At 45.6% G+C, this 27,103-nt stretch overlaps 1 protein-coding gene across 1 annotated transcript; it reads left to right on the top strand.

The window, feature by feature from the left end:
• On the top strand, window positions 1–25,571 carry SERPINB12 (serpin family B member 12). Its single transcript, XM_061400388.1, has 9 exons — window positions 1–83; window positions 3,630–3,685; window positions 13,687–13,872; window positions 16,850–16,984; window positions 17,695–17,835; window positions 19,365–19,482; window positions 20,307–20,449; window positions 21,566–21,733; window positions 23,197–25,571. Exons 3-9 carry the CDS (start codon window positions 13,705–13,707, stop codon window positions 23,599–23,601), a joined length of 1,278 nt encoding a protein of 425 aa, XP_061256372.1. The 5' UTR covers window positions 1–83; window positions 3,630–3,685; window positions 13,687–13,704; the 3' UTR covers window positions 23,602–25,571.
• Window positions 25,572–27,103: the final 1,532 nt, after the last annotated feature.

The raw sequence follows: 27,103 nt of genomic DNA on the forward strand, positions 1-27,103 counted from the left end.
GTGGCTGTTTCTTCCTCTGTCTGGTCTTGAACTGACTTCATCAGAGCAGACTTTAGCTGGAGACAGTCCTCACTGACTTATAGGTATGTGCTTGGATGCGACAAACTGTTGATGGCGGAGGTGCCTTTTGGGACTCATTGTCTTGGTATTGAAGCTGTATGTGTTTCAGATCTTAGTTTTGGGATCAGAGAGGCAGGCGGGTGCTAATACCTTCCTGCTATTTTCTAGCATCATGACTGAGCACCTTAACTTGCCTGAATCCTGGTTTTCTCATTTATCACCTTGGGATAATAATATCTCCCTCCCTGACATATTGGAAGGACTCAATGAGATAATGAAGCTGGAAGGCCCTCCAGGAATGTTCATTACTTGTAGACACAGGTCATACAGTCTGGATAATAAGCCCTTATTGCTTATTAGGGGTCATGGGTGCAGGAACAATCACACTCTTGACATTGTACACCCAGTGTCTGACATGTAGTAGGCACTCAGAACTTAGTTATTCATCAAATAAACGTCTGGGTCATTATTTTATTGCAATAGTCAAGGAGCTTAGAGTTTTGTCTGAGGTTAAGTTCAAACCAAGATGCATATTTTTATTACATTTGTTCTATGTAAGGAGAGGTTATGTATCTAAGGATGTAAGATTTTCATGGACTTTAAAAATTATAATATGTCATCATTTAAAGTAAGGATGAGCAAGTGCTAGTCACTCACTTGTGTCCAACTCTTTGCCACTCCATGGACTGTAGCCCTCCAGGCTCCTCTGTTCAAGGGATTTCCCAGGCAAGAATACTGGAGTGGGTTGCCATTTCTTTCTTCAGGGGATCTTCCTGACCCAGGGACATAAAACACATCTCTTATGTCTCCTGCATTGGCAGGCAGGTTCTTTACCACTAACGCCACCTGGGAAGCCCCGTACCAGATGTAATATTCCAGGCAGAAAAAGACCAGTTACTAAAGGGTTAACTGATTGGCTCATACATAACTCATGATGCATCCTTACATATGTAGGGGAAGTTATCTTACTCTACACTTGATGAAACCCTGTTTTTACAGCTGCTGCCACAGAAAAACTTCTTTAACTTGCCTTGAACAGAGCACTGACCTTCAAAATTCCTTCAAACTCTAGCCTAATTCTCTGACACCATAAGTCATTGGTATTAGAGACTGACCTTCCTCAGTCACTCACATGAAATTACATATGGAAGGTTCCAAGTGGTGCTTGACACTTGGTGGAGATGCTCAACGAATTCTCTTGCCCCCTCTAGTGATTTATCATAGTACCTTCATATCTAGTTACGCTCAGTGGAGGGTTTCATCATTACAAATCTCCAGGGGATCTTCCCGGCTCAGGGCTCGAGCCCAAATCTCCCACATTGCAAGCAGATTCTTTACCATCTGAGCTACTTGAGCAGCCCATAGAACAATCGCACTACTCCAACTTTTTTAGGGTTGCAAGACACAGTCATCTGTAACCAGATCTTTGTTGGATTATTTGAAAGAATGAACAGATGCAATCCTAGATGAAAGATATTTAAACAAGCATTGGATCTGCCCAGGCACCCAAACTGGAGCTGGGCAGAGATCCAGGGAGCTGGGCAAACAAATCACCCTGTTGTGAATGTCAACAGCACACGTTTTGCGTGGCAATGCTGGGCAGCGATCTCAGGAAGTAGTTACCGATCAACTGCACGAAATAGTCGTTGATTCGCAGGCTAAAACTTTCCAAGCCCTTGTAAATCAAAACCAACGACCAAACTCAACTGAGAAATGATGGTTTTAGAGGTTTATGGAAACATTTAGAGAAAAAAAATCCATTCGCATTTGCTAGTGAAAAAATGAAGGCAATTCACAGCAAAATTGAGTAAGCAAGGACGGCCACGGCAGGGCAGGTAGATGTGACCTATGGTTCACATACCCAGTTATATTTGGGTGTAAAATGTGTTCTTTGTCTCCCCAGCTTTACCGAGGTATAACTGACAAACAAAAATTGTATGTATTTAAGGTATGCAAATATTTTGATATCTGCATACGTTGTGAAATAATCACTACTATGGAGCTAATTAACATATGACCACCTCATAAAGTATTCTTAAAGTGCTGGGCATTATCTGGGTAAATTCATGTCGTTCACTTTATGGACTTACTGAAATTTTTACCTCCCTCTGTCTCACTGCTGAAGTAAACTGTCAGCAGTCCTTATTACCAAGGGTTAAACCAAAAAAGGAAAGTAACAGTACTTTTCTTTTCTGTGTTTCCCAGAGTTGAGAGACCCTGTTGATGTTGAGCTACTGATTCCCACTGGTTGATATTTTACCTTCTAAAGTGGTTTTCACTTGTTCAATTTATACATCATCTTAAGTAGCTTATGTTCTCCACGTAAGTTTACAAACACATAGAGCATATACAACAGTGTATATTCTCCTTAAAGGCAATACTCTCATTTTAAAAAGTTTTCTTTTAAATTTCCCTGTATTTAATACAATAATTGTATTTGTTGGGTTGGAGCTCACATAATACTGTTGTCTGACAAGAAGTTAGAAAAGGAAGACAAAGCTGTCAAAAAAGGAACCAAGCCATAGAGGAGTCCTTATTTTGTCGCTAACTTGTGTTGATTGCAAAGCTTTTACTGTTCCTCTCTCATTAATAGTTACAGCCTTTGTACCCTATTCAGGAACTGCCCTGTTTATGGTCATAAACAAAGCAGGGTCGTGGAATGCCAGGACTAGAATGACATCAGAAATTATTTATTTCAGTTTCAAAACTATTTTTTTTTCAGTTGTGGAATACATTTGTCTGATAAAAGCTTTATTGGGAGCCCAATAAGGAAGAAAAAAAGAAAAGAAGGGTAAGAGGAAAGACAGGAAGAAAAGGAGGAAAGTGGGAGCAACTGGGGTCTATAGTCATTTGAGGAAATAAAAATAAAATAGATGAGCAGGTCACAGAGTGCAGGAAGGGAAGCTGTACAGGTTTTCTGGAGACACTGGTCCAGAATTGATCAGTCCTTTGTTTCTTAGCCAACTAGTTCATTTCTAGAATGTACCTCCCATCACCCTGCTCTGCCCCACCCCGTCTCTGTCAGCAGGTCTTGATAATTTCCATCTTCCCGTTGTTATTCAACTATTCAAGTAGATAAATTAAATAGCAATCCCCAACCCCCACCCCAAAGATGCTGCAGGGAAAACCCCCAAAACTTTGGAAATAACTTAAAGCGTATTTTGAAAGTCATTTGTAATAGTTAAAAAAAAAAGTTTTGAATAAACTATAGAAATTCAAGCATAAGAAAATATCCAAGACATGGGTATAAAGTAAAACGGTTCTTTGCATCTTTATCTAGTATCAGGGTTTGGGTTGAAAGGTACAGGTCAGCTATTACTATGAGGTCTCTATAAAGAGAACCAGTTAGAAAGATCAAAGGAAATATACAAATAGTAAGTTAAATGCTTAATGTAGCTGAAGGCACAGAGTGTGAGGATTTGTTTAAAAATGTGGGACATGCATTCCTGTTTCTTTTGTTTCTTTTTTTTGTCATTAATCAATGACAGTTGTACCCCGGATGCCGAAATGGCACTTGGAAGAATGCCAGTGTGGGAGGGGCAGAGTTCATATATTTCCATTCCTGACAGGGTGTGGATTGAAACTCGCCTGGCCAGCTGTTAGGAGCACCTCTGAAGGCAAGAAGGTAAATGCTCGCATTGCCTGTTATTTTTAGTGATGGACATTGCACTGGAATTTTACATTAAACGCTCGAAACCCAAAGCTGACTTGATTGAAATCAAAGGCTGTGCAATTTTATTTTTATTAAATCAAATATCTTTTAAAACAGAGCAATTTGTTTTACGATGGTTTGAATTTTTTGTAAATGTGGCAATACCTGTATCTTTCACAAGTATTTCTTGTGTAAGAATTGTTTATCATTTACTTAATTATAACCAGGCTTTATATTTATTCCAGTAAAATGGTATCACCTATGTGAACTTAGAATTTCATTCTTGGGTTCTTAATAGCTTTGTGGAAATTATAAAAAATTATAAGTCATGGAATAATTTGGGGATATAAATTTTTTCTTTCTATTCTATATAGGTAAGAATAATTTCACTCAATGTTTTGGGTTGTTAGAAAATCTGTTTAGTCTAAGCTTTAAAATTTTCACTTTAAAGGAAATCATATTTTAATAAGTGAATAATTTCTTATATATAGTAGGAAATTAATCAAAAGTTGATTCTATTGTATAATGTCTATTGATTACAGCTGCCTACAGAATGTATACAGTTAATAAGAAATAATTATCATCTAATATTTCAAGCATTAGAATTGCTTGCAATGGAAAAGAAGTAAATGATAGCTAATAAATCTATAAAAATGTAGCAAGTGCTCATATATGCCATCATTCTTTATGATGGGATGCAAAGATGAATAGAAACATGGAACCTACCCTCAAGAGCATTATGCTTTGGAAGCAAAGACGTGTGCTCAGTGTGTGGTCCGGTGCTGACCGTGCTGACCATGTGGTCGGTTGCTAAGCTGTGCTGACTCTTGTGACCCTCTAGCCTGGAGGCCACCAGGCTCCTCTGTCCGTGGGATTCTCCAGGCAAGAAGACTGGAGTGGGTTGCCATTTCCTTCTCCCGGGGGTCTCCCTGACCTAGGGATGGAACCCAGGGATCTTTACTCAGTGGTAAAGAATTGCACTGCAGGTGGATTCTTTACCACTGAGCCACCTGGGAAGCCATGGAAGCAAAGATAGAAATATAAAAAACAGACAGAGTGATAAGGGAAACAAATATACAAATGTGTGTGCTTCATGTGAACAAATATAAATATGTTTCATATATACATATGGTTGCAAGATTAGAAAGCACATGGAAAAATAAAGGCAATTGATTTGTCAGTACTGTGAGAGCAAAATTCAAATTTATTGAACTTGTTTGGCCTTGGGAACCATGTTCAGTATCTTGTAATAACCTATAATAAAAAAAGAGTCTAAGGGTTTGCTGCATTGCAGGCAGATTCTTTACCATCTGAGCCACCAGGGATGCCCCTGAATAGATAGATATATGTATATACGTAACTGGATCACTTTGCTGAACTTCTGAAACTAACAGAACATTTAAAATCACCTATATTTCAATAAAAATTAAACAAAAATAAAAAACAAACAACCCCCCAAAGTGTATTGTGCAGATGGAAGTACCTCATTACTGATATTCTGCCATTTGTACAGCAGATTTGAATTGGAGAATCAAAGTTCTTCTACTTCGTTACTTGTTAGGTAAATAACAAGTCACTTACCTGGGAAGTACAATAGGGAAAAATATGATACTTTGTTATTGATATCAAAGTGACATCTTTTTTTTCCCTGAATTAAACTTGCTCAGTAGCACCAGCGATGGCTGGCTTCCCTGGTGGCTCAGCAGTAAAGAATCTGGCTGCAAATGCAGGAGACATGGATTGGATCCCTGGGTCAGGAAGATCCCCTGGAGGAGGCCATGGCAACCCACTCCAGTATTCTTACCTGGAGAATCCCCGGACAGAGGAGCCTGATGGGCTGCAGTCCATGGGGTCACGAAGAGCTGGACACGAGTGAGGCCACTTAGCTAGCGAGCGAGAGAGCTGGACACGAGTGAGGCCACTTAGCTAGCGAGCGAGCGTGTGTGTGTGTGTACCTGGTTCACTTTACTGTACACCTGGAGCAAACCCAACATTGCACATCAACTACATTCCAGTGAAAAAATCATTTTTAAAAATGGCCACACCAAGTGACCCACCACACACCCTATGGCAGGGAGATGCCTCCAGCGGGTATATGTTTTACTGATGTCTCTGAGCGGGGACCTGGGCTGTAGAAAAGGACCACCCAGAATGGCACCCATCAGGGCTGTTCTGAACTGACCTCTCTGCCCTTGGGCAACTCAGGCATTCGTTTGTCTGTCCTTCCAAGACTCCTGTGATCTACCCAGGAGTTCTCCTCTAGATTGAATATTTGCTGGAAAATCTTTTCCACATTGCATTGAAATCTGTGTAAATGCATCATAAATGTAGATTGGAATTGCAAGACTGCAAACCCTTTTATCTCAAATCCAGACTGACTTACATAATTTAATATTTAAGTCCCCAAAACACCTCCTGCCAGCCATGGTGGTGGTGTTTAGTCATTAAATCATGTTCGACTCTTTGCAGCCCCATGAACTGTAACCCGCCAGGCTCCCTTGTCCACGGGATTCTCCAGGCAAGGATGCTGGAGTGCGGTGCCATGCCCTCCTCCAGAGGGTCTTCCTGACCCAGGGACCGAACCCAGGTCTCCTGCATCTCCTGCATTGGCAGGCGGGTCCTTTACCACTAGAGCCACCAGGGAAGCCCCACATATACTTATATCTACTCTTTTTTAGATTCTCTCCCCATATAGGTCATTATAGAGTATTCAGTTTTGCTCTGGAGCAAGAGTGTTACCTGTGACCGCGGGCAGCGAGGTGCAGGCGGAAAGAGGGAGGCTTTGAACTTGGGCTGAATTGACTGGTGTGAACATCAGCTGCATCACTTAATGGCTGGATGTACAATGAAGATACTTTCTAGACTTATGAGATGTTTTGAGAACTACAGACAACGTTTATGAAATGTGGGTCACATTGAAGGCTCAAATGAAGTGGTAGCTGTTATTACAAAGTCATCATGGGTGAAGGTAGTACTAATTTCTTGAGCTGAATAGATTTTTGAGGGACCTTCCTCTCTTAAAAAGTTGTTTCAATCTAAAGATAATGATGACTGAGGTAAATTATGTACAAGTTTTTCAAGTTGTAGTTTATTAAGTGGCAGCTTACATCAGCAACCAGCCTTTAGGTTTAGACCTAGCCAAACAGAAGCTTCGTGTGTGGTGGATCTTTTCTAGATTAGATATAAAGTACTTCCTGTTAATGTTTGGGGAACATATCCTATTTGTATCTGGAGCCAAATTTCACTGTGATAAGTACTCTTGATGTTTGAGTATAATCTTAGCCCTTGTGTTAAACACAAACTTGCAATGCCTAAAAATGAATTGCCATGTTTAGTAATATATTTAGAGCATATTTTAAAATTATATATAACTTTAAAAAGTTATATATGTATATACACTCCTACATATAAAATAGACAACCAACAAGGACCCAATGGGGAAATATAATCAATATTTTGTAGTTCAGTTCAGTCACTCAGTCATGTCCGACTCTTTGCGACACCATGGACTGCAGCACACCAGGCTGCCCTGTCCACCACCAACTCCCTGAGCTTGCTCAAGCTCATGTCCATTGAGTCAGTGAGGCCATCCAACCATCTCATCCTCTGTTGTCCCCTTCTCCAGCCTTCAATCTTTCCCAGCATCAGGGTCTTTCTCAGTGAGTCAGTTCTTTGCATCAGGTGGCCAAAGTATTGGAGTCTCAGCTTCAGCATCCAATGAATATTCAGGATTGATTTCCTTTAGGATGGACTGGCTGGATCTCCTTGCAGTCCAAGGGACTCTCAAGAGTCTTCTTTAACACCACAGTTCGAAAGCACAAATTCTTTGGCGCTCAGCTTTCTTTATAGTCCAACTCTCACATCCCTACATGACCATAGGAAAAACCATAGCCTTGACTAGACAAATCTTTGTTGGCAAAGTAATGTCTCTGCTTTTTAATATGCTGTCTAGATTGGTCATAACTTTTCTTCCAAGGAGCAATTGTCTTTTAATTTCATGGCTGCAGTCACCATTTGCAGTGATTTTGGAGCCCCCCAAGATAAAGTCTGTCACTATTTTCATTGTTTCCCAATCTATTTGCCGTGAAGTAATGGGACTGGATGCCATAATCTTAGTTTTCTGAATATTGAATTTTAAGCCTACTTTTTCACTCTCCTGTTTCACTTTCATCAAGAGGCTCTTTAGTTCTTCTTCACTTTCTGCCATAAGGGGGTTGTCATCTGCATATCTGAGGTATTGATATTTCTCCCAGCAATCTTGATTCTAGCTTGTGCTTCATCCAGCTTGGCATTTCGCATGATCTACTCTGCATATAAGTTAAATAAGCAGGGTGACGATACACAGCCTTGACGAACTCCTTTCCCAATTTGGAACCAGTCTGTGTTCATGCCCAGGTCTAACTGTTGCTTCCTGACCTGCATACAGGCTTGTAGTAGTAGTAGGTTTGTAGTAACCTCTAAGAAAAAAGAACCTGAAAAATAATTCACTTATATAGCTGAATCACTGTGCTATCCGCCCAAAAGCAATACAGCGTTGCAAACAACTACACGTCAATTTAACAAATCAAGAGAATTAAAATAAAATATGTAATATGTATATGTATGCACATAAAGTGTTAGTTGCTCAGTCGTCTCTGACTCTTTGTGACCCCAAGGCTGTAGCCCGCCAGGCTTTTCTGTCCATGAGACTTGCCAGGGAAGAATAATGGAGTGGGTTGCCATTTCCTTCTCCAGCAGATCTTCTCAACCCAGGGACTGAATCTGAGTCTCCTGCATCGGCAGTGGACTCTTTACCGCTGAGCCACCAGGGAAGCCTGTTCTGCAATAGAGTGTGGATTTCTCAAAGGCAGAAACTGTCTTGTTCAGTTTATCTTTTCATACTCAGTGACTAAGCCAGTGGGAGAATTTCATAAACGCTTGTTTATCAAAACATTAGATTATTGTCAGATTTAGCCAGTTTCTAATTGTAGAATTAAAAAAAAAAACCCTCAGAAGATGATTGCCATTTAATTAAGTTATTCAGTGTTCATGTTTTCCATAGTTTAGAGTTTTGTATAAAGACAGGTGGCTCAGAGGGTAAAAGTGTCCATCTGCAATGTGGAAGAGTCGGGTTTGATCCCTGGTTTAGGAAGATCCACTGGAGAAGGAAATGGCAACACACTCCAGTACTTTTGACTAGAAACTTTCATGGACGGAAGAGCCTGGTGGGCTACAGTCCTTGGGATCGCAAAGAGTTGCACAGGACTGAGCCACTCTTGGGCTTCCCTTGTAGCTCAGCTGGTGAAGAATCCGCCTGCAATGTGGGAGACCTGGGTTCGACCCCTGGGTTGGGAAGATCCCCTGGAGAAGGGAAAGGGTACCCACTCCAGTATTCTGTCCTGCAGAATTCCATGGACGATGTAAGTCCATGGGGTCTCAAAGAGTCGGACAGACTGAGCGACTTTCACTTCACTTTCACATGAAGCCAGAAGGATTCTCCCTATTATAGATGCTCACACAGAGTCATCAGTATGCACTGCCACTCTCAGGGCACTCTTCTCTTACTACGCTTTCATCTCTGCCTTGGGAGGGGAGGTGGTGCGAAGCTATGCTGCCTTCTGTGGAGGTTTAGAACTAGCCTACGGGGTTGATGCTATTCAGTCAGTCCTGTCCAACTCTTTGGGACCCCATGGACTGCAGCATGCCAGGCTTTCCTGTCCTTCTCTATCTCCCGGAGCTTACTCAAACTCATGTCCATTGAGTCAGGGTTGGCATCCAACCATCTCATTCTCTGTTGTCCCCTTCTCTTCCTGCCCTCAATCTTTCCCAGCATGACAGTCTTTTCTAATGAGTCAGTTCTTCGAATCAGGTGGCCATAGTACTGGAGCTTGAGCTTCAGCATCAGTCCTGCCAATGAATATTCAGGACTGATTTCCTTTAGAATTGACTCTTTCAATCTCCTAACAGTCCAAGGGACTCTCAAGAGTCTTTTTCAGTGCAGTTTGAAAGCATCAACTCTTTGGCACTCAGCCTTCTTTATGGTCCAGCTCTCACATCTGTACATGACTACTGCAAAAACCAGAGCTTTGACTAGACGGTCCTTTGTTGGCAAAGTAATGTCTCTGCTTTTTAATATGCTCTCTAGGTTTGTCACAGTTTTTCTTGCTATCACAGCTAACTCGGTTAATGCTCAGGGAAAGAGGACAAGATGGTAGTTGGAGCCACATTAGGGAACTTATGCAAAGTTCACAAAATTGAGTGCAGATTCCATGTTCTTTTCTTTTTAAATATTTCTTTCTTTATTTGGCTGCATTGTGTCTTGGTGGTGTCAGGTGAGATCTTTCACTGAAGCACATGGGCTCCCCACTTGTGGCCTGTGGGCTCGCAGTTGCACAAGGGCTCAGTTGCTCCGTGGCACGGGGGATCTTGGTCCACAGCATTGCGAGGCGGGTTCTTAGCCACTGGGCCACCAGGGAAATCCAGATTCCTTGTTCTTTATGCACAAATGGGCAGAGAGAGTTTGGTGGTGGTGGTGGGGTGGGGCTGGGGTGGGGCTGCTCTGCAGCTCACAGAGTAAAGACAATTCCAGAATGAGAAACGAGGGCCCAAAGCAGTACATTCAGTGAGAACAGGCCCAGGCAGGGGGAGGGCTCAGCCTCATCTTTTCCCCGCCAGTGTTTCATTGTGTACAGGTTCCCTCACCTCTGCCGGCCTGTTTTTTTTTTTTTTTTTGAATCTGGGGAAGAAGGGAGTCGCCGGCATGAACAACTCTGCTCTTTTTAAAGCAGGTAAGACACTAATTGTTGAGGTCTGTGCGTTGTCATGCCAGAAAGCAACGCCCTTTCACTCTGGGCCACATCCACACCAGGGAACAAGGTGAAGCTGTGCAAACAGCTGGGAGCCAAGGGCTGGGCTGGGATCATTCAGTCGTTAATCCAAGTCCATTTTCCTCTTCAATATTGTCTGCATCAAATCTTCTTTTCATAGCAGGGAATAAATAGCCACAATGGCCATGGCCTTCCCCTCCCTTGATACCAAACTTTTTTTTTTGGCCAGGCCATGTGGCATTTGGGATCTTAGTTCCCTGATCAGGGATTGAAACCACGCCCTCTGCGTTGTGAGTGCAGAGTCTTAACCACTGGACCTCCAGGGAAGTTCCCATTCCAAAGATTTTGATCAAATATCAACATTGGTTGTATAGCCAAGGCTTTAAAGAACATAAGGCTATTTTTTATCCAAAATTTTATGATTTAACAAAAGCCTGTGAATCCCCTCAACTCAGATATTTTAAAATTTATTTGATTTCTCTACTTTTTTAGTCGACTTGTCACTACATGAGCTGTGCTTATAGGCAGAATGTGTTGGAGGTGAAGATATTTTTCAACACACCAAGTTTAGCTTTCTGAGGTGTGAGGCATTACTGAATTTCCAGACGCACCAGGAACATATGTTTCTTGGAAAGTACCTTACCGGAACCCAGTATTAATAGCACAAAATGAGAAATACAGTTATGGACAAATTTGGCAGAAAAAAAAATGTGACATTAAAAATGGACCAAAGCCAGGCCGAGAGGAGGAAGCGCGTGTGCGGTGGGCGTGCGTGTGGCCAGCAGGCCGAGAGGAGGAAGCGCGTGTGCGGTGGGCGTGCGTGTGGCCAGCAGACCGAGAGGAGGAAGCGCGTGTGCGGTGGGCGTGCGTGTGGCCAGCAGACCGAGAGGAGGAAGCGCGTGTGCGGTGGGCGTGCGTGTGGCCAGCAGGCCCGACACTGAGGGGCGACGCAGCAGAAATAGTAAATATGGTAGAGGGAGCACTTAATCTGCATAAATCCGTGGAAGTTTTTAAAAAATCGATTAATTTACTTTTGCTGTGCTGGGTCTTCGTTGCTGCATGCAGGCAGTCTCTGGTTGCCGTGCGTGGAGGCGGCTTCCTGTGTGGGGCACAGGCTCAAGGGGCAGAGGCGCAGTCATTGCCTCTCAGGCCCAGTTTCTCGAGGCATGGTGGATCTTCCTGGACCAGGGACCGAACCTGTGTCCCTGGCACTGATAACAGAATTCTTAACCACTGGACCACCAGAGAAGTCCACAAGTGGGACTTAATTCCTCAGTTTCTTCATCTCTAAAAAGGGAGTGATAGTATCTAACTTCGGAGAAGGCAATGGCACCCACTCCAGTACTCCTGCCTGGAAAATCCCATGGACGGAAGAGCCTGGTGGGCTGCAGTCCATGAGGTCGCTAAGAGTCGGACACGACTGAGCGACTTCACTTTCACTTTTCACTTTCATGCACTGGAGAAGGCAATGGCACCCTACTCCAGTACTCCTGCCTGGAAAATCCCATGGACGGAGGAGCCTGGTGGGCTGCAGTCCATGGGGTCGCTAAGAGTCGGATATGAATGATCGACTTCACTTTCACTTTTCACTTTTATGCACTGGAGAAGGAAATGGCAACCCACTCCAGTGTTCTTGCCTGGAGAATCCCAGGGACGGGGGAGCCTGGTGGGCTGCCATCTATGGGGTTGCACAGAGTCGGACACGACTAAAGTGACTTAGCAGCAGCAGCAGTAGTATCTAACTTGCAGAGTAGGATTAAAGCTAATATATATAAAACATACATCTGGCACCGTTTTAAAAAGTTGCCTAATGCTATCTTTTTGAATTAGGGTTTATAGACTAAAAAGGTCCATACTTGGGACTTGCCTGGGGGCCCACTGGTTGGGCTTCAGCACTTCCAGGGCAGGGGCTCGGGTTCCATCTCTAGTTGGGGAACTCCCAAATGCTGCATGGTATGGTCAACGAAATAAAAATGCAAAAAAAATTTTAATAAAGGTCTAAACTGGGAAGATGCTAAAGATGCAGTAACAATTGCCTAACACTTACTGTGGGCCTCATGTCTAGTGGTAAAAACACAAATAAGAGGGCTTACGTTTCCATCCTGGAACACCACAATAGTCACAGGCAAAAAGACAGAAGAAAGGACAGCTCATCTGAGAGGGATGGGTCCAAGCTGAAGGCTTCGTAAGAGTCTCTTGAGTCTTCTGGAGTAGACTTTTGGTGGGCAAGGTTTAGAACCACTAATGAATTCTAAACCTCCAAGATCTTTCAAGGCTTATTATCTTGAACAATGCCAATGACTGACTTCAGAGCCCCATGTCCTGTAGGCTGCATGTGGAATGAGTCAGGAGGTGAGAATTTTCCAGTGGACACAGCCCCGGATGACCAGCTGGACGTTTCTGACGTTGTAGAACACAGAGGGGAGGGAACTGAGGAAACACTTAGGTGAAGGAGTTGGAATGACCTTGGTGGTCAACTTGACCTTGGGAAATGGTAGCCTTTGACTTTATTTACCTAATTAAAGGCAGTTCTACAACAGTAAGTAGAATTCCTCTAAAGATATGTTTAAACTCTAATCCCCGGTACCTGTGAATGAGACCTTATACGAAGCAGGGGGTTTGCAAATGTAAACAAGTTAAGGTGAGTTCGTGCTGGATTAGGGTGAGCCTTAAACCAAAGGCGAGTGTCCGGATGCGACACACAAGGAAGACACGGGGAGGAGCACGATGCGAAGCTGGGGGCCGAGGTTAGAGTGATGTCTCTACAAGCCGAGGACTGCTGCCAGCGGAGCTGGGAGAGAGGCATGGGACGGATCTTCCCTCAGAGTCTCCGAAAAACTCCTTGGTTTTGGACTTCTGGCCTCCAGAACCGTGGGAAAGTCCATTTTTTGTTATTTGAGTCACCCGGTTTGTAGCGATTTGTTACGGCAGGCCCAGGAAACTGATCACACCGCTTAATGAATACAGATCTCTATCTGAGTCAGTATCAATATCCACATCTCCATGTATATACCACGAGGATAATGACCTTAGTTTTCCAGTTTTTAATGACACGGTGACTAATGGTGTATGGTTGTATCTTGGGTGTTTAAAACGACAGCTGTTTACCTACTGTGCCCTGAGGATCGTTTCTCTCTCTCTTTTGTTTTGTTTTCTTGTTGGTTTCAGAGTGTCATCAGATTCACAATGGACTCTCTCATCGCAGCAAATACCAAGTTTTGCTTTGATCTGTTCCAAAAGATCAGCACAGATGACTGTCGGAAGAACATCTTCTTCTGCCCGCTGAGCCTCTCGGCCGCGCTCGGCATGGTCCGCCTGGGGGCCAGGAGCGGCAGCGCGCGCCAGATCGACCAGGTGCGGACCGCGCTCCGCGTCCGGGCGCAGAGTCGGCCCCGATCCCTTGGCAAGCCTGACTGTTCCCTGCGCCCCGGGGTTGCTGGGAACTGCATTTTCATTTATGGGGCACGCCCTGCTTTCTCTTCAATCCAACCGTACTTCCAGGCTCAGGGGCGCCCCTGGCTCCCTGAGGACGCCTGCTGCGTCTCACCTGACAGCTGCTCTCCTGTCTCTGTCTGTCTGCGTGCGTGCTCAGCCACCTCAGTCGTGTCTGACTCTTTGCAACCTCATTGACTGGAGCCCGCCAGGGATTTCCCAGGCAAGAATACTGGAGTGGGTTGCATTCCCTTCTCCAGGGGATCTTCCCGACCCAGGGATCCAACCTGCATCTTTTATGTCTCCTGCATTGTAGGCAGATCTTTCCCTACTGAGTCACCAGGGAAGCCCTTGTCTGTCTACATGTCTGGTGCTTTTTCTCTATATAATTATTGATACCAATATTGCCAGTATTTTTTAATATGTGCGTGTGTTTTCTCTCTCACTCATTCCATTAAATAAAAATGTATTAAGCACCAGTTATGTATCCAGTGGTGAAAGATTCTGGTGTCCTCCTTGACTTTCTCTCTCACTTCACATCCAGTTTGTCAGGAAGGACTGCTGGCTTTTCTTTTGAAATACATCTACGACTCCGGCCCTCCCCACCACCTCCCTGATGCCTGGATCCAGATTCCTCACGAGTGGCCTTGCTTCCACTGTCAGGGTTCTCAGCCCTGGTGCCAGAAAGATTCTTTAAAACCAAAGTCAGATCTTGTTTCCTGTTGGCTCAAAACCTGGACTTCTATTTCCCTAACGACAGAAGCCTGAGTTCTTGCAATGGCCTGTGAGGGTTTGGGGGTCCGGGTTCTGGGTGACCTGGTGACTCTCTCTCCCTTGCCTCCCCTCTCTCTGGCCACACCGACCCCCCACCCCTTCCTTGGGAAATCCACACCCACTCCTGCTTTAGGGCCTTTGCTCCATCCCATGCCCCTAGGTGACTGATCCAGAACTTAATCTCCACTTCAGGACTGTGATCAGAGTTCACTTTCTCAAACAGATTGACTTTGATTTCTCAATTTAAGGCTACATGTGTTTGTGTGTGTGTGTGTATGTGCGAGTGTGTGTTAGTTGCTCAGTCCTGTCCTACTCTTTGCGACCCCATGGACTATCGCCCTCCAGTCTCCTCTATCCATGGGACCCTCCAGGCAAGAGAATACTGGAGTGGGTAGCTGTTCCCTCCTCCAGAGGATCTTTCTGACTCAGGGATTGAACCTGGGTCTCCCATACTGCAGGCAGATTCTTTACCATCTGAGCCACCAGGGAAGCCCCTTAAGGCTGCATACTGACCCCCAACACTGTGAGATTCCCTCTTGTCCCAGCTGCTTTCCCCACATGCATTTTCCATCTTCTGACATACCGCCTAGAGTAATTAATTACTATTTCATCCCTCTCCCACTAGAATGTAACCTCTCAGCGGGCAGGACTCTGTCCTAGAGCAGCAACCCAATACAAATGTGTAGAACGAATGAATGCCCTCCAGTAAACCACAGGCTCCTGAGGCCGGCCTTACAATTGCCTGATCTAGTCCAGAGTGCAGAGGCTAAGTGTGAGCACAGCTGTGTCCCTAAAACGGAAGAGTGAATTATTGGATTGAGGCAGCAGGTGTGTGGGGTCATTCTACTTTATTCATGTGCTTTATTTGGTGTGTTACTCCGTCCCAAGTGGCGCAGTGGTAAAGAATCTGATTGCCAATGCAGGGGATGCAGGAGATGCAGGTTCAATCTTCTCCAGAAGATCCCCTGGAGAAGGGAATGGCAACCCATTCCAGTGTTCTTGCCTGTAAAATCCCATAGGCAGAGAGGCCTGGCAGGCTACAATCCATGGGATTACAGAGTCGGACACGACTTAGCGTGTCCATGCGCACACACACACACCCCCCTTATTCCATTAGCCACACTCGGCTAGATTGCAATCGGCATCCTCCAGGCCAGGTTTCGGATGCTCCTTCTCCAGGCTCTTGAGTGTCACAGAAGACCTCCCTGACGATGCCAGATGCCCCCCTTGTCTCCCATCTTTCTGCAAAGCTCTGGATAACTTATCTTCTGCTGTACTGATTTGAAGCTCTAGGTCAGCACAGTCTAACCAAATATAATCTAAGCCACATATGTAATTAAAAACTTTTTAGTAGCCATGCTAAGAAAGTATAAAAATAGATGAGACTAATTTTAATAATACATATTATTTAACCCAATACCTTGAAAATATTATCATAGCAACATGCAATCAGTTAAAACATTTAAATAAAAAATTTCATGTTCTTTTTTTTTCATATTAAGTCTTCAAAATCTGATGTGTATTTTATACTTCTGGTCAATCCAGGCCATCTCATAGCCAAGTGTGACTTGCGGATGCCTTGATAATCTTTTCGCTTGGCTACATTCTTTCTTAAATGCAGGGGCATAGCATTCTGTTTACTTCCCATCCTTCCACTTCACAGCCTGAGTCAAAAGAAACATGTACCTTTCTTTTTTTAAAATTTATTTTTAATTAGAGGATAATTGCTTTACAATATTGTGCTGGTTTCTGCCAAACGTCAACATGAATCAGCCACAGGTGTACACTGTCCCCTCCCTCTTGAACCTCCCTGCCACCTCCCCTCCATCCCCCCCTCGGCTGTCACAGAGCCCCAGGCTGAGCTCCCTGCGTCAGACAGCAAATTCTCACCGGCCGTCTAATTTACAGGAGGGGATGTACCTGCCTCCATGCTGCCCTCTTAGTTTGTCCCACCCTGTCCTTCCCCAGCTGCCACCTTTCTTTAAACCGTTATTTAAACTGTTAATGATTATTTTGTTTAACTCTGTAATCCTTATCATTGCCACGTTATAAAAATGTTTCTGAAGCTGTTCAGACTTCCTGCTGTTTGTGTGGTCTGAAAGACCCCATCTCCACTCTCGCGCAGGTACTGCACTTCAACGAATTTTCCCAGAATAAAGGGAACGAGCCGGATCCCTGTCTGAAAAAAGCAGAGCAAGAAGTGCCTGCTGACAGCAACCTGGAAGGGCAGAAGGAAGTGACGGGGTCCCTGACCCTGCAGGTGGGCCACCATGAACTCTGCCCCTCCGTCCAAAGCGCTCCTCCGGCCTGTCCTGTGTGAGACCACAGTCTTTTCTCCTCCTGAGATCCTGGCAGACCTCAGCAGCCACAGCCGCAGCAATAATCCCAAATGACCCAATTCCTTTCTGATTATGCGTCTTCTGTGTCCTTGGCTGTAAAGAGTAGGATCTAGAATCTTCTGCTTAGGATCAAGAAGCTCAGACCATAGTCCCAGCACTCACCTAAGTTTACAGGCCACGGTTCCCCAGGGTGGAGCTAGGCTGAGGAGGATGGGGTGGGGGGAGCAGCTCCCCACGACTCTCTCTCCACTTCTGCTGTTTCCTGCTGGAGTCTGTACTGACACTGAAGGTTTGTATGGGTTGTCTTATACCAGGAACTGTAAAGATATTCTCCAGTTTGTATATCCTCCTACGTTAGGAAGTTTAAGACTCTTTCTTGACTCTTTTTGAAAACAGAGGAAAACAAGGCACACTCATCAAAATGCAGTGTGCTTTGTGGGGTCCCCGTTTTCGTATTTCCCGCCTGGTCTTGATCCAACGTGGGAGCCAGGACAGGGACCACGCCCACCCTCCGTCCCTCGCTTCTTCTCCGCTTGCTCCCCCACCTGGTAACAAAGTGAAATGACAGCTTGCTTTATGAGGCTTTAACGCGTTTTAGTTAAGATCACGTTTTATTTCTTCCTTTGTTTAGACCGAGTCTTCAAAGGATGAGAGTGGACTGCTCAGCTGCTATTTCGGGCAGCTTCTCTCCAAATTAGCCAGGATCAAAGTCGATTACACCCTGAGTATTGCCAACAGGCTTTATGGGGAGCGAGAATTCCCAATCTGCCCGGTGAGTTAGGCGTGGCTGCTGATTACAACCACCCTTTGACTTATATTTCAAAACCATCAGGGAGCTGGATTTCTCCCCTGCTGTCTAGAGCCCAAACCTCTGGCAGGAGGAGGTGGCGCTGGGATGTCCAGGACCCGTCTCTCTCTCCCCCACACCTTCTGTCTCCCTCCTCCCAGTTTTCCACTTGCACACTTCAGGAGGCCCCCTGACGGATGGGAGTGGGCGGGGAGCGGAGGGCCACGTGACGAACAGCCTCTGCAGGCCTGGAGCTCGTGTGGGTTTGGTAAGAATGCTCTCTCCTGTGACCTTGACGGTCTTTCCCACTCACGGTGCCCGGTAGAGGCACTGGTAGCTCCTCTCCCAGCTGGTCCCTCCCTCACCGCTCAAGTCGCTTTTCTAAAACCCCCTTTTATGCCACGATCAGGCCACATGCCTATGAAATTGTACTCATTTTAAGATGCGGTGCAGTGTGGCCGAAGGAGACTGACTGGAGCCAAAAGGCGCAAGTCTTGTCTCTGTGGCTAAAGGCTTTGGAACCATCCGGGCTTCAGTTTCCTCTCTCGCCACTAGAGAGAGCGAGTGAGCCGCAGCGAGCGTGAGTGGGCGTGACCAATGCACAGGCGGGCCACGAGCGTCAGGGGCGTGTTTCAGGGGCGGGGTCGCGTTCTTGGACCAAAATTAGTATGTTCTCTTATAATGGAAATGAGATTTTATATGTTTTTTTTTTAAACTAGCTTTATTGAAATATAAATTCATATAAAACACAACTCACTTATTAAAAATGCTCACAGCAGTGATTTCGGTATATTACATTACAAAATTCTTTAAAATTGTGGTAAAATATCTATAGCATAAAAACTGCCATTTTAACCTTTTCTAAGTATGCAGTTCGGTGGCATTAGTTGTATTCACAGTGTTGTGTAATGATTACCCTATTTCCAAAACGTTTTCATCACTGTGAATAGAAACTCTGTACAGTACGATTAATCAGTGTTCTAATTCTTAAAAACTTAAAGCATTTTACAGCAAAGGCTCCAAAGTTACTTGCTATTTGTCCTGTGCTGTGCTTAGTCGCCCAGTTGTGTCCGACACTTTGTGACCCCACGGACTGTAGCCCACCAGCCTCCTCTGTCCACGGGGATTCTCCAGGCAAGAATGCTGGAGTGGGTTGCCATGACCTCCTCCATTCCAACTCAGGAATCGAACTGGGGTCTCCTGCACTGCAGGCAAATTCTTTACCAGCTGGGCTGTGAGTCTCCACACATGGGATGTCCAGGTCTGGTGGGAAACCTAGTGTCCTTTTAACCGTGGACTGCTCCCTAATAAGCATTCTACACCCTCAATTAACACTACAGGAAACGAAATGTCTCTGTGTAATTAAGTCTGGGGGTAGATAGAGACCCCATGCACCCAGTATAAATGACTGGGCACTTCTTTCTCATTAGACTTCTCACGACTGCTTCACTCCTAAACTATTAGCATAATTGTATGGTTTTATGTCACTGTTTCCATTTATCTCAATTTATCAGGAATACTTAGATGGTGTGATTCAATTTTACCACACGACGGTCGAAAGTGTTGATTTTCGGAAAGACAGTGAAAAATCCAGGCAAGAGATTAACTTCTGGGTTGAATCTCAATCCCAAGGTAAGAAAGACCCAACACATTGGAGGTGATGTTCTTTTCCATTTAAAAGAAAAAGTCAGCCCAGCTTTGCAGATCACCGGTCTGTCGGGATCCGATGCTCACGTGTGTGGATTGGGTCCAAAGCTTGTTGTGCGGGTGTCAAACAGTTAAAGTGCTTGGATGCTGCGGGTACTTATTTCTGGCCCTTTGCTCCATCATAAAGGTGAGATGCCTTCCAGCCAAGTACAGTATCAGCAGGAGGTCAATTAGTTCCATGTTTCTCTAAGGGTCAGTAGAAAGATGGTGAATAGAACCTGTTTATTCAGAGGGAAATAGAAATAAGATCCTAATTCTTGCCAAATTTTACCTAGATTTACAGATATTTTCTGAGTGAAGGAATGGTGGTGATGTGTAGTGAAAATTTGAGTTCAACAAAAATGGAAGAATATTTTCAATCTGAAACTGCCCTGTCTGACTTTTTTGGGGGTTTAGTTTTCTTGGATTAGGCTTCCCTGGTGCCTCAGTTGGTTAAAGAATCCACCTGCAATGCAAGAGACCTGGGTTCGAACCCTGGGTCAGGAAGATCCCTGGAGAAAGAACTGGCTTTCTACTCCAGTTTGTTTGCTTGGGAAATCTCATGGACAGAGGAGCCTGGCGGTCTGCAGTCCATGGGGTCACAAGAGTTGGACACGAGAGCAACTAAACCACCACCAATTTTCTTGGATTACTTCCTGGATGAGACATACTTTAGTCTTGGGAATACTAAACTGCATTTAAAAAATCTGTCTACTTGAATACTTTTGCTACAATTCATATTTGGGATGTTCTCTGGAAACTTTTTTTAGGTAAAATCAAGGAACTCTTCAGCAAGGACAGTATCAACAGTGAGACCGTGCTGGTGCTGGTGAATGCTGTCTACTTCAAGGCCAAATGGGAGAAATATTTTGACTGCGAAAACACAGTTGATGCCGTTTTCTCTCTAAGTGAGGTACCACAGCACTGTTTTCTAGATATTCACTCAGAATTTCCACCGAATGATGGGCAGTATGTATACTCACATCTAAACTTAGGTCTCTGGGTTACGACTGGCGTTTACAAGAGCATTTGGTTATTAATGAAAATCAGTGCCTAAAGATTACGAAGCATTTTTGTGCTAGGTGCTGCACTGAGCATTTTTCCTTCATTATTTCATTTCTTCCCCAAAATGACATTATGGAAATAGGTGTTATTAATAGTCCTACTTAGGAGTCCAGGGGGAAAAAATGCGTAGGTTACTCAGCCAAACTCATGCGTTACGATTCACGTGTGTATTTGCCTCAAAAACCTGTGTCCTCACTTCAAAAGAGCAAATATACATTATCAGTATTAAATATATTGTATTTTGTATATTGTACGTGACTTATGACTATATATGAGTATTATACATGCATAGAAAGAGACCCAGTAGGGAACATACATTTAGCTATCAGCATAGGTAATGCCAGGAGAGAGACATGGTGTGTACATTTGTTTACTTTTCTACATTTTCTAACTTTCTGCACAAGAACAGCTGTGCTCTTCTCTCCAGCATGGCACGTGCTCCTCTGTCCATTGGCGACCTGCCGCATACTGTGAGGCTGTCATGAGGCTTACGGTGCCCTTTCCTCTGGCAGAAGCCCAGGTGGCAGGAGTTGTTATTTAGTACCCAGAAGCTTAGCATTTAACTAAGTTTCCCACTGATGCTTCTGTGGGGCCATCCAGGCCAGTAGGGATAGAGCATCCCGGGAGGCCAGAGGCTGGGGTGGAGCAGGTAAGGACGAGGAAGCTGGCAGGGCTGGTTTCAGCTGGAGAGGCTGTGGGTAGACACCTGGATGGACATCCTACCAACAAGGGGTCTTAGGAGCTGAAGAACCTACCAAAACCATGGAAAGATGGGATGTTGGCAAAGTAGGGGCCACCTGGTCAGTGGGCAGAAGGCTTTGTTAGACTGGACCCCTGTGGCTCTGAACTTTCGGGGGAAGCCCCTTCTCACCTGGACTGACCGTGATTTCAGGGAAGTTGGGGACTGTGTGGGTTTGTGAGCTTCTTGTGGCCATGCTGTGACTTTCTACCTTGTCTGCCTCAGAGTGAAAAGAAGAATGTGAAGATGATGAACCAGAACGGGCTGTTCAGAATCGGCTTCGTGGACGAGCTGAAGGCGCAGATCTTGGAGCTTCCGTACACGAAGGGGAAGCTTGACATGGTCGTGCTGCTGCCGTCCGGCTCTGCGGACAACCTGAAGGCCCTGGAAGAGGTAAGTCTTCATTTGCACATCTCTGCAGCTGCAGTCCATGGGGGCGCAAAGAGTCTGACACAACTGAGCGACTCAGCAACAATGACGACAGCATATTTTGGGGCTCCCCTTGTGGCTCAGATGGTAGAGAATCCTCCTGCAATGCAGGAGACCCAGGTTCAATTTCTAGGTCTCGAAGATCCCCTGAAGAAGGGAATGGCACCCCACTCCAGTACTCTTGCCTGGAGAATCCCATGGATGGAGGAGCCTGGTGGGGTACAGTCCATTGGGTTGCAAGTAATCGGACACGACTGAGCGACTAACACACACACACACACACACACCATATTTCATCATATCATCTTGAGGAAGGATGGTATCTGGGCTATCAGAGAATCAGAGAATACATACGAATCTGAATTCATGAGATATTTATTTCTCATTTGTCGAGAACTAAAGAACGAATGCCAAAAACATTGGATAGGACTTTTTTTGCTCATCTCGTGGTTCTCTGCAGTTATTTTTCCAGACCAAGGGATCTGGAAGCCGAGGAACTTGAGAATTGCAAAAATGAAGTAACTTTTCCTTTTTCCTGAATATCCTGACGTCTGGCCTCTTCTCACACTATTTTGCTGTAGCTCAGTTAGCGTTCCTTTAGCTTAATCCTCTTCCTCGGTCCTCGTGCTTGGACAGAAGTGGAGATGCTGATGTTGAAGCAGATTACTTGTGAAGTAGGAATTAATAATAAAGGTCCAGCTTGGTGGGGTGGGGGTGGGGAAGAGAGAAAGTGAGACAGAAATACAGGGATATGGGAGAACAGGGAGACAATGAGAACCATAACTCTTACTCCAAGTTTATCATGTGCCAGCGCTACGTGAGGGCTTCCCAGGGCGCTCAGTGGTGAAGAACCCGCCTGCCGTGCAGGAGACACAGGAGACGCGGCTTCCATCCCTGGGTTGGGAAGATCCCCTGGAGAAGGAAATGACCCTCCACTCCACTGTTCTCACCTGGAAAATTCCATGAACAGAGGAGCCCAGTGGGCTGCAGTCCATGAGGCCACAGAGAGCCTGACATGACTGAGTGACTGAGCACAGCCGTACTATGGGAAGTACTTTACATACATTAGTTTGCTTAATCCTTGCAAAACTCCAGTGGTATTACCTCTGTTTTATAAAGAGGAGGTTGAACTTCAGAATATTAAGGATTGGCCAAGCTCACCTGATGTAATCTAATGAGCTTTGCTGAGCATTGAACACTAACCTGTCAGACACCAAAGAACAGAGGAATCCAAATTTTCTGGTATCTTTTAAAGAGGAAAGAGATTTTCTTGGAGGACTTTTAAATGAAATCAGAGGATTCTGAGGCAGAGACCTTGAGGATTGTTACCAGCGGTGGAAATAGATTCAGGCCCCCCTTTGAAGTGTATAGGGCATCCTTTGCAAGCTCATCATCTGACCTTGAATATGATTTTCTTCCTCTTGTAGCTTGAAAGGAATATCACCTACGAAAAACTCGTGTCCTGGAGCAGTTCGGAAAATATGTCAGAAAAAAGAGTGGCTGTCTCCTTCCCTCGGTTCACCCTGGAAGACAGCTACGATCTCAACCCTATTCTACAAGACATGGGCATCACGGATATCTTTGATGAAACAAAGGCTGACCTTTCTGGAATCTCTCCAAGGCCCAGTTTGTACCTGTCAAAAGTCGTCCATAAAACTTTTGTGGAGGTGGATGAAAATGGCACCCAGGCAGTCGCAGCCAGTGGGGTTGTCGGCATGGAAAAGTCCTCACCATCCTGGGAGACATTTAATGCTAACCGCCCTTTTCTCTTTTTCATCAGACACAACAAAACCCAAACCATTCTCTTCTATGGCAGGGTCTGCTCTCCTTGAAAGGGGAACACGGTCTGGTGCTTGGAGCTGGGAGAAAGCGATGATACGATTCACCCCTGGTATCACAGGGGCATTTGCGTTTCGCTAGCATCCAGAGCTGACTGAATTTCATCACGACTCCACGCTCGCCACCTCCGGCCGTTGGTCCGCACTTCTCCTGACCTTTCTCTCACCCTGTCGCAGATCTCATCTAAGTCCTTTAGTACTAAAAGGTCCTGCTCCCTCCCCGAACTTTCACCACCCTAAGCTTTCAAGCATATAAGTTTACCTGCTGTGACCTGAAGGTCAGCATCATTGAGGACGATATAGATTCTAAGTTACAGACCTCCTTATAAAGGAATCCTGAAAGTTCAAGTCGTTAGTCCGCTTTAGGAACTGGCAGACGCAGGAAACACTTTTCCACGAGTCGCAAGAGAAAGGTTTCCGTGGGCTCTGTTTTGGAGACTCAGCCGTGCTCCTGCTGCGACCCTGTGCCCGGGGCGGGGTGCTCCTCCTCTTGCCGTCTGTCTTCTGCTGCCTGGAGGGTGTCCTGTGGGGCTGGGCTTGGTGGCGGCTCAAGGGAGTAAGACTCCCCCAGCGGCGAGCATTTTGCAGAGAGCAGGGTGGCATTTGTCTTGTGAATCTGACATGGACTCAGGAGAGTAGCCAGTGAATTAAAGAGAGATGTAGTCTCAGTTTTCCTTATAGAGCCATCACCATGAGGCACTTCCTCTGTCTCTTCTTCACACCTGTCCTCAGAGAATTCTCCTCTGAAGTTGCTCCTAAGGGTTTCCCTAGTGGCTTGGACGGTCAAGAACCCGCCTGCCAACGCAGGAGACCTGGGTTGGATCCCTGGGTTGGGAAGATCTCCTGGAGAAGGAAATGGCAACCCACTCCAGTATTCTAGCCTGGAAAATCCCATGGACAGAGGAGCCTGGTGGCTGCAGTCCACGGGGTCACAGAGTTGGACACGCCTGAGCGACTGAGCTGCACCGCACTGGACATGCGCTAGTGGCTCCTAAACAGCGAGCTGCAGGAGGGAGGGAGGGGCCGCCCTCACTGCTGGCCCCTCCTGTGCCCTCCCTCCATCCTCTGCCACGTGGCCTGATCTGTCCTCCCAGAGGGCTCCTAAGAGCCCACCGGGGCCTGGGCAGGATGCTCGTGGAAACCCTTTCCCATCAACTGCAAGCCAGACACCAGAGCGTTCAAGACCCCAGGACACAGGGCCTTTGTTCTCGGAGGTGTCGATCTGAGTTCTTGATCTCTGCCTCAACTGCATGGTCTGGAGTGACCACTGACACTCTCCGGTAAAGGTGGATTCTGGTCTGGCTTGTGGTCCGGTTTCCCTGCCCTGTGACTGCCCTCCTCCCGGCTGCCCCTGTGTTGGTGAAGTGTGGCTGTAGCTGTTTCTACAGGAGGAGGTGGGTTAACTTCACCTGCTCTTGTGCTGGGCCTTCCCCTGGTTCTGTCTGTGCTCTCTCTCGTTCTCTCTCTAGTTCTCTCTGAAGAGACAAGGGTCATGCCCTTTATACAGGCGTCTCATGGTTCAGACTTGCTCACAGCATAAAAGATTCTCATTGGTAACATGAGGCTGTTCTTCCAAGTCCTTTACCCAGAATACATCTCCCACGTGTCAAATTTGTCTCAGATAATCAAAAATCGTCTCTCCCGTGGTTCCCTTTTGAGGGTAGGGTTTCCAGGGCTGGTTCCGTACTGACCTGACGGTTTGGCTGGACACTGACCTTGATCTGTATTATGGGTCTGGCATTGTCTGGTGTTGCTTTTGTTCTTATTCTTTTCTTTGCTGTGCATATTTTCTCATTTGCATTGGGGTTTTTCAGAATTTTAATCACGAAGGGAAAATGAATCTATTTACAATAAAGAGAAGAGTGTGATTCTTAAATCTGTCTGAAGTCAGTAAATGCCATCTTTACTGACCTTTCACTAATCAAAATGTTTCCTAGTGAATAAAACATTTTTGTCATAAAATATGTATTATGTGTTACCAACTGACTTTTTTTAGTGATATAAATACTTTTAAGCTCTTCATCCAAAAATGCAATAATACATACCCTATAAAGCTAACAATTCTTTTCAGTTATTTGGGAATAACACATCTTGTGCCAGCAATAATTCTTTTCCCAGCTTTCCACCCTAAGTACATATAAAGACATACCAAAAAAGATGAAAACTCACAGTAAGTCTTAAATCTAAGGATGATGGCCAGTGGATCATCAGAATAAGGAAGACACCTCTGCTGATCGCAGGTCGACGTGGCCGGGTGGAAAGGCACAGCTGAGAGGGGACCTGGGAGCGGCCTGTGTGCCAGCCTGCCTCATTTTCTCCCCCCAATGCCATCCCCTGAGTTCAGAAATACAAGACAGCGCCAGTCTAAACCAGGCACCCATCTCTCTACTTCGTATTTGTTGCTGTCTCCCAGCCGGAGTCTGTGTGGGATGGACGTGTACACACTGCTGTGTTGAAAATGGATCACTGACAAGGACCTATTGCAGAGCGCAGGAGCTCTGCTCAGTGTCACGTGGCAGCCTGGATGGGAGGGGAGTTGGGGGAGAAGGGATACTCTTATATGTATGGCTGGGTCCCTTTGCTTTTCACAACATTGTTAATCTGCTATACCCCAATACAAAATAAAAAGTTAAATCTGTTTTCTTTCTGAAACCACTGAAGACTGGATGAAGCTCCCCGAGTCTGACTCAGAGGAAGGCGAGGGCAGGAGCGTGCTCTCCCGTCCAGGCAGTGTAGTCATTCCAAGTGAAGTCCTTCTGGGGGAACAAAACCAGAAGAGCCCTGGTGGAGATGTTCCTGGGTTTGTATGGAACCTCTCTGCTTTGCGTGTCAGAGTCAGGCCATCTGAGGAAACAGAACCACAGAACCACAGTAGATGGAACCCCTGAGACCTGGGGAATTAAGCTCAAAATTAGAAGCCCTCTGACTCTCTTTTCTACTCTCAAACCAGCATGAGCGACCCTTCAGTATGTCAGCCGGAGGCAGTGAGGGCCCGGTGGTTGGTGGGCTGCGGTGGGGGCCAGAGAGCCAGCCAGGGCTGGCGAGTCGGGAGTGGGATCAGCACTTCTGGTCCAAGGTCGCCTCCGTCCACAACGCTGCAGGCCGACACATGAGACGACATCGTCAAAAATGTACTCACTCACGTCTACTCTCGATGTTCTGGCAAGAGAACCACGAGCACAGTAACTAACAGCATCCCTGGCGCTCCCTGCTTCACAGGTTCTGTCTGTTTCATCTTAGTGCAACTCAAGTTCTCTTTGACTGCATACATTTTTCTTACAGATTTCTGCCTGAAGTTGCTCTTCAGTTTCCCCTTAAACTGGGGTGAGCCAGAACTTCTAGTGCTTCATCCCCGATGGCTGTTTACTTCTTTTGCATGTGTGGCTTTTAATAAAACCACCATGTCCTTAATCTGTGCTGCAGGTCCCGTAAGTGGTGACAGGGAAAGGAAGCTGAGCGGTTGCCTCCGTGGGTTTCTTTGCTCCAAGGTTGAATG

Source organism: Bos javanicus, chromosome 24 (genome assembly GCF_032452875.1).
Source record: "Bos javanicus breed banteng chromosome 24, ARS-OSU_banteng_1.0, whole genome shotgun sequence".
Classification (NCBI taxonomy): domain Eukaryota; kingdom Metazoa; phylum Chordata; class Mammalia; order Artiodactyla; family Bovidae; genus Bos; species Bos javanicus.